We start from the raw sequence: 8,644 nt of genomic DNA on the forward strand, positions 1-8,644 counted from the left end.
TCAGTACTTTTCTGTGCACCGTCCGATACAGTCGATTAATACTGTCTACTCCCTTATCTCTTTATTTTTCTCTCAATTAATTAATTACCGTTCTCAGATCTCACGTTACTATCATGAATACAGAATGTGTCAAATGTTCAGAAACTCTAACCCATAATGAAGATACATTAATATGTAATGTTTGCAAAAGTACGGTACATTTCTACTGTACAGGTATCTCTGAAACCAATTTTAAAAAACTATCAAAGTTAAATAAAAGCAAATTTGTTTGTTGTGATTGCAAAATAACGGAATCCAGCGTAACCAAAATTCAACCAACAACCAAGATGGAAACTAAAATTGAAGAACTTATTAGCTCTGTTGAATTTATGGGTAAGCAGTTTGATGTTTTTAATAATAAAGTAGACTCGATGCTCAGCGAAATAAAAATTTTAAAAATAGAAAACGAAAAAATCTCAAACGAAAATAAATATTTATCAAGCGAGGTCTCGTCACTTAAACTCAAAATCGATAATATTGAACAATTCAATCTAAATAAACACATCGATATAACTGGAATACCACAAACCACAAATGAAAATTGTTCTGAAATTGTTAAACAAATTGGACTAAAAACAAATACTACTATCAACGTCATAGAAGCAAAAAGAATATACATCAGCAATTCCCAGAACAGTATCATTGTTGCCAAGCTCGAAACTACTGAGATGAAAAGAACCCTTATACGCAATAGCAAAATTTCCAAACTCTCGGCAAATAATATTCTTAGTACTTGGTCTAATGAAAACAAAGTGTACGTCAATGAAAGACTTACGAAAGACCGTCGAACTCTATTTGGGCAGGCAAGAAGAACTGGAAAAGATAAACAGTTCAAATTCATATGGGTCAACAACGGAGACATTCTCATGAAAAAAGATGAAAGCTCAAAAACAATCCGTATAAGTACACAACAAGACCTAGAAAAAGTGTAACATCAACGTCAACATCAGTATGTTATAACGCATGTATATATATATTTTTAACCTTAATGTGTACATATTCATTAATATTTTCTTTAGCTTATCATCACGAAAAGACCTTTATCTCATATAATTTTATATTGCCGCTTAAATCTAAATTTAATCTTAGTTATATAATCAACGTTATTACACATCCTCTAAGCTTATTATGACATCAACAAATACACTATTTGAAATCTTAGACTCCGATACAACCCCATTACAATGCATTAATGATATAAATACAAACTTATCTAAACATAACGACAGCCTCAATATTCTACACACAAATATTAGAAGTATAAACAAACATATAAACGATTTAGAACATTTATATATCTCTCTAAATGAAAAATGTCATATTATAATTACGTCAGAAGCATGGATAGGTAATGACTTCAACCCGAAATATATTCCATTTTGCAAAGGCTTTACTATTGTATCTACAAAAAACCACGTCCGTAAATCCGATGGTATTATTATATTTATAAAAGAACATATAGTTCACGACACAATCGAATTAATTATCCAAGACACAAATTGTTTATTCTCATTATTAGAACATAATGGCCATAAATATGGCATTTTATCTATCTACAGATCTCCTAATGGCAACATCAACAACTTTCTTATAGAATTCAATAATGTAATTACAAACTTACTCAATACTCACAAAAATACTAAAATAATTATCATAGGTGACCTAAACATAAATATACTTGATACATTACATACTACGGAAAACTATTTAGATATACTAAACACACTGAATTTTACAACACATGTGAATATTGCCACACGCCCCGAATCAAACACCTGTTTAGACCATGTTTTTACAAACATCAATAACTATACTAACTCACAGATTTCCATCCAGGTATCTCTTATCGACTCATTAATAACAGATCACTATCCCGTAATTACTCAAATAATATATATTAATTCCAACACAAAGAACATCAATATAAATGCAGAAACAATTATCTATAGTTCAATTAATTATAATAAGCTAAATGATCTAATTAAACTTACGAAATGGGTCGACGTCATAACTGATAGTAATAATGCAAACACTAATATAAATATATTTACAACTACATTACAAAACTTATTAAAACAATCTACAACTGATAACCAGCGCAAGCCAAAAAAAATCATTAATCCATGGATTCAACCAGGTATATTAAACTCCATTAAAAAACGAGATAAGTTACATAAATTATCCAGAAAAGAACCGTTTAATATATTATTAAAAAGTAAATATAAAAAATACAGAAACAAATTATCCGAGATCATTGCAAAAGCAAAAATTAATTACTTTAGTGAAAAAAATAAAAACGAACATAAATAACCCTAAGAAAATCTGGTCCACTATAAAACAAGCAACTACACAAAATACATCAAATCTATCTAATATTAGATTAAATATAAATAATAGTACATACGATTCTAATACAGATCCACTTCTCCTTGCCAATGAATTTAATAATTATTTTTTAAATATGGGCAACCACAAAGAAAGTAATACAATAAACCAAAATCTAAATATTTCTAATAATCAATCTTACTCGCTATATTTAAGAAAAATGACTAAAACTGAAATATCCAATATAATCTCCAATATGAAAAATGACTCAGCACCCGGTATAGATGGTATATCTATTAATGTTATTAAGAAATTTAACAAATTGATGTCCAATATATTAGAAATAATCTTTAATCAGATACTAAAAGAAGGGCTTATTCCAGATTCATTTAAAAAGGCAGTAGTAGTACCGTTATATAAAGGTAGTGGGCTTAAAACGAGTTTAACTAACTACAGACCAATTAGTTTATTAAATGTATTCTCTAAGATATTTGAAAAAGCAGTTAAAACAAGACTTCTAAATTACTTAGAAGAAAATAATTTATTGCCAAATTCACAATATGGTTTTAGAAATGGTTTAGGTACTGAAGATGCATTAGCACACCTTACAAATGAAATATATAATAACATAGACAAACGTAATAAAACTATCGGTATATTCCTAGACCTAAGCAAAGCCTTTGACCGCATATCTCATTCTATTTTGCTAAATCGACTACACTCCCTTGGCATTACTGGGACAGCTTTTAAAATTTTCGAATCATACTTAAACCAAAGAACCCAACAAACTAGAATAGGTAACACAATAAGTGAAATAGGTCAAATTCATAACGGAGTCCCCCAAGGTACAGTACTTTCCCCAATTCTATACATTATATACGTAGCTGAATTAAGTAATCTTTATATAAATGGAAAAATTTATTCATACGCAGATGACACGGCCATCATAGTCTCTGATTCTAACTGGGATACAGTTTGGCGAAAATGTGAAGCTGATATGTTAGTAATTGATGAATGGTTTTCGAATAATAGTTTAGAAATAAATTATGACAAATCAAAATTTATAGCTTTTACCAATGACATTAAAACTACTCCACTCAAAAACAATCATTATACACAATCAATTTAATTGCAACACTATAACATGCACCTGTCCAAAATTAATTAAACACCCTTTCATTAAATACCTTGGCATAACAATAGATCAACACTTAAAATGGAATAATCATATAGAATACATAATAGTTAAACTAAGACAACTAACATACTTTTTCATTATAGCAAAAAAAATACTAAACAAACAGCTAATTAGAATAACTTATTTTGCAATGGCTCAATCACTAATTCAATATGGCATAATAGCTTGGGGTGGTTGCAATACCACTTTAAAATACAACTTATCAATAAGACAAAAGAACCTAATTAAAATAATTCTAAATAAACAGAAAACCTTTCCTTCATCTGAATTATATAAAATGTTAAGAGTACTTGATATTGACAATCTATATAAAAAGCAAGCAATTTGCTTCATTTTCAAAAATAATTTATTTAATATTAAAAATCTAACATACAACTTCAGAAAAATTAATCTTGAAATACCTTTCATTGTTACTAAAAAAGCTTCAATGTCATTCTTACAAATTGGATTACGGTCTTTAAATGAGATTCCTAAAGAATTATTAATTATTTCAAATTATTCATATTTTAAATATAAATTAAAAAATTGGTTTTACAATAATCTTTAAATATCTAGCATTAAATTTTCTTTTTTACTATTTTATTAATTATTATTATTTGTTTTATATAAGGCTCTTACTATCTTTCATTATTATCACGGCTACTAATTAAAAAAAAAAAAAAAAACAAAAAAAAAAAATGTACTCTTACTCTACGACACGAGGTTTCACCTCAGTGTAGAGTAATGCCTAGTTAATATCTATCTTTGCTATATCACATATTTGTCTTGTAACTAGAAATGAATAAATAAAAAAAAATAAAAAAAAAAATAAAAAATCTAACCATTCATGAATTGTTTGAAGTGAAGTACCATTTGGAATATCTGGCATTTTTGTAATAATTTTCCTTCTGTGCACAAATCATCTTCACATATATCAAATTGTTTTTTTAAACATTTATATTATATATTTTCACCAGTTTTTAATTTCACCATATTTCTAATTGAATTGATAATTTGTAATGATTCTTGGTTAAATCTAGAATTAATACCATTTATTAGTTTATCTAATGTTGTGTAAAATACTGTCACTTTCATTTCATCTTTATTTATGAACATTTTTGCATTAAAAAAAAAATTAGTGCATATTTTTAAAGCATATTTGTACTTTTTTAAGTGCATAAGTGCATGAATATTTAGTACATATTAAGTACATTAAATTCCGAGCCCTAATAATAATATAATACATACTGTCTATTATATAATTTAATATTCATCAGTTATTATTTATTGAACCTTATGAAAATATTTCATATCTAATAAAAAATTGCGAAAATGTGTAATCAAAATTTGATACCATCACCATAAGATATAATGGTATCACACATTTTCAAAGCACACTGTCTGGTAAAATACACGTCACAGTGTAGTGTGAACCAGGCTATACAGTAAGTAATAAATTTTATTATTAATAGTAGTAATAAAGTTTATTTACAAAATATTAAGGACCCATCTGAAGTTAGTCACGTCAATCCGGTAAAATGAATATTCTCTGATAAGGCAATATACAATACAATGTAAGTCATTTGTACGAAAAACAATACGTAAACAAGCGTACTATAGTATATTTATAGTAGTATATTTTAATGTTTAATCCGTAAGTAAAATCGTTGATATAATATAAAATTAATACAAAAATCCTAATTGATAACAAACAACGTATTCTATGCAATCAAGGACTATATGCCAATTCCAAGTGACAGTACCATGGGTAACATTTGACGCTGTTTTAAGGATAATCGGTTTAAAATATCTTCATTACAATCATTAAATACGTTTAAAAAATATCATGAGCATTACCTTACTTTACTCCACTGTGTGTTGTGTAATGATATACAATAAAAAAAATGTGGCAGCTGAAATGTCAGATACAGCACAGGCTGCAGAGGCTGCACCCGTAAGACCGCATATGTTTTGAGCCTACATCAATCTTCTACTAACATCCTCTATCACATCAAAACCAACTCTTCACAATTTAGAAGCGATTCCAAACTCTAACGTTGACCCAATGAATATTGAACTACCATCAGGCACTAAAAGATCTTTACCAGACTCATTTCTAACTCACTCTCCGCATCCAACCCCATTAGAACCGAATGGAAACTCAAATGCGATGCCTGCTCCACAAAACCTAGTGACCCCCCAAAACGAAATTACCGAAAAAAAAAAGAAAACGAATAAGAAATTAAAATCAGCGGCACTAACAACATTTTTAGAAAATATCGACACATATCTAGAATCAGCAAAAAAAACTCTTCACCGATCAAAATAATTTTAAAATCAACTTTATTACCTTTAAACACATTTTTGAAAATAATCAAGGCCGCTTCGAACCACCTACAATTTACAATGAATACAACATATTAAAAGAAGATTTATTAGAGAATATTATGTCTATCAAACCGACCCTACAAAGCAGTAGCATCAAAAACAGATTAACCCGTTTCACAAAAACGTTAAATGCAAAACCCTATGGTTCTAACGAATCAGAAGCTTAATTCATATTTCAATATATAAACAATGACACATATTAATCCTCCATACAACCGTAAATCTAACATTATAAAAATAAAACCTAAAATGCAGCACAATAATACAAAATATAACATACTACAATGGAACCTAAATGGTTTCTACAAAAGAAGCAGTGATTTACAAATAATAATAAATAAATACTGTCCTGAAATCATTTGTCTTCAAGAAACAAATTTTACAAACTATAAAAAAACACACTAAAAGGTTATACAAATTATACCAAAATAAGAGCTAACGCAATCCGAGCTAGCGGAGGTATCTCTATATTCATAAAAGACTCATATTCTTCCGAAGAAATACCAGTAAATACTCTACTTGAATCAGTAACCATTTCTGTTCAACTCAAATAAAAAATTACGATTTGCAACCTTTACCTATCTAACCAATCACCTTTCACCGAAGCAAACTTAAAAAACATCATTCAACAACTCCCTCTGCCGTTCATTCTCCTAGGTGACTTCAACAGTCATAATAAATTATGGGGCTGTATTACTACAAACACAAGAGGGAAAATAATCGAATCGGTCATAGATTTTGAAAACCTAATTACACTCAACAACGGTAAACCTACTCATTTTGGCACAGCATCCGGTATGCAATCAGCTATTGACTTAACATTCACAACACCTTCTCTTGCTCCTCACCTTACATGGGACACATAATCTCACTCATATGGAAGCGACTACTTACCCATAATCACAAAATTAACTTACAGAAATACAGAAGACATTCAAGTAGGCAAACTAAAATGGAAACTAAACACGCTGACTTGAATCTATTCACATCCCTCTTAGAACAAAAAATAAACTCAATTGAATTTGAAAAACCAGAAATAAATAACATAAATGAAGTTACACAAAATTTCACAAATGCTATACTAGAAATAGCGAACTTAACAATAGGACAAACTAAATTCTCAGATAGAAAGCCCCCAGTTCCTTGGTGGAATTCTCAATGTAATGAATCTATCAAATCAAAAAATACGGCCTTCAACAAATTTAAGCGCACTAAATCCCAAACTGATTTCATAGAATTCAAAAAACGCAGAGCTCTAGTCAGATGTACAATTAAAGACAGCAAAACAATGAGTTGGCATACCTACACAAGTTCAATCTATTCTAAAGCAAACCTAAAACAAATATGGAACAAAATTAAGGCTTTTAAATGCATCAACAAATACGGCAATATGCAAATCCTCAAAAACGAAAATGACACAATATATTCAGGATCTTCAGAAATCGCAAACGAACTTAGCTCCTTCTTTTCAAAAGCTAGTAGTACTGAAAGCTACCCCCTAGATTTTCAAAGATACAAATGTGCTCAAGAAATTGTACCTCTCAACTTCTGCCAAAATCACGATAACACACATATTAATAGTTCTCTCACTATCGAAGAAATGGAAACAGCCCTCGGTACCAAGAAAAGCAATGCTTGTGGAATAGGCAACATACCCACAATCTTTCTTCTTAACCTTCCAAAAAACGGAAAACTCTACCTGCACAAGATCTTTAATCATATTTGGATAGAAAACCAGTACCCAACAATATGGCTAACCGCTATAATCAAACCGATCCATAAACCCAATAAACCTAAAAACCTCGTATCTAGTTACCGTCCTATATCCATTATATGTTCCATGACAAAACTACTGGAAAGAATAATTAACTCAAGATTAATGTGGGACCTAGAATCTAACAATCTATTAGTCAATTTACAACATGGTTTCCGCAAAAATAATTCTACTTTGGACTCCTTAGCAATTATTCACAATTAAAGTAATTGACGCGGACCCGCGTGGCAGCCGTTATCGAAACGTCTGTCGCCGACCGCGTCTCTCTCATCAACTACCAGACCGCGGCACGCAACGCCGCCGCGACACCCGTCTCCCCCCCCATCTATCGATGGACAGGGGACGCGAACGGTCGCGACGACGCCCGCACGGAATACTACTCAACCGGTCCGGTCGGGTTGTTCTTCGAACACCGTACGCCTGAACGGACCCATACGCGTTACATCGTATTTTACGCTCATTTTTGTCAAATCTCAATTTAATCATATATTTTTTTTCCTTCTGTTATTTCTTATATTGTTTTTTGACACCTTGTCAAAACTGACGCGTCCTGTGCCGTCGTACTTTATCGCACCGCCACCAATTCGTAATTTCTTTTGTGTTTATGCGAGCAATAAAGGCCACCGGCCAGTTCCGCCTTCATCTTTGTGTTCCCCCCCCCCTCTTTCTCATTCTGTGATCATTCACCTACACTTAAATCTCGCGTCGAGTCGTACAGTGACAGACCTCGACAAATTGGCTCCCCGCAGAGGAATTCTTCCTGGTCAGTAACGTGACAAGGCAAGGTAAGATACTTTTTCGCTAGCTTGTAAATCCCGCTTTGCTTCATTTTCGTTACGTAAAAATAGGAAAATATCACGAGGTATAATGAGGTAGGGAAAACCCGGACGCTATATTCGTCTTTATTGCTGACACGCGCCGAGTCCCCAACAAGCAGCGGA

At 31.1% G+C, this 8,644-nt stretch overlaps 1 protein-coding gene across 1 annotated transcript; it reads left to right on the forward strand.

The window, feature by feature from the left end:
* The first annotated feature begins 326 nt into the window (after positions 1-326).
* On the forward strand, positions 327-971 carry LOC112690630. Its single transcript, XM_025564675.1, has 2 exons — positions 327-379; positions 482-971. The coding sequence occupies exons 1-2, from the start codon at positions 327-329 to the stop codon at positions 969-971; spliced, it is 543 nt and encodes a 180-aa protein (XP_025420460.1).
* Positions 972-8,644: the final 7,673 nt, after the last annotated feature.

Source organism: Sipha flava, unplaced genomic scaffold (assembly GCF_003268045.1).
Source record: "Sipha flava isolate LNK unplaced genomic scaffold, YSA_version1 512_pilon_pilon, whole genome shotgun sequence".
Taxonomy (NCBI): Eukaryota; Metazoa; Arthropoda; class Insecta; order Hemiptera; family Aphididae; genus Sipha; species Sipha flava.

Coding starts and splice junctions, on each gene's coding strand:
- LOC112690630 (XM_025564675.1), top strand. CDS start 327: ATGGAAACTAAAATTGAAGAACTTATTAGCTCTGTTGAATTTATGGGT. Junction 380..481: donor GTTGAATTTATGGGTAAGCA/GTTTGATGTTTT, acceptor ATATTTATCAAG/CGAGGTCTCGTCACTTAAAC.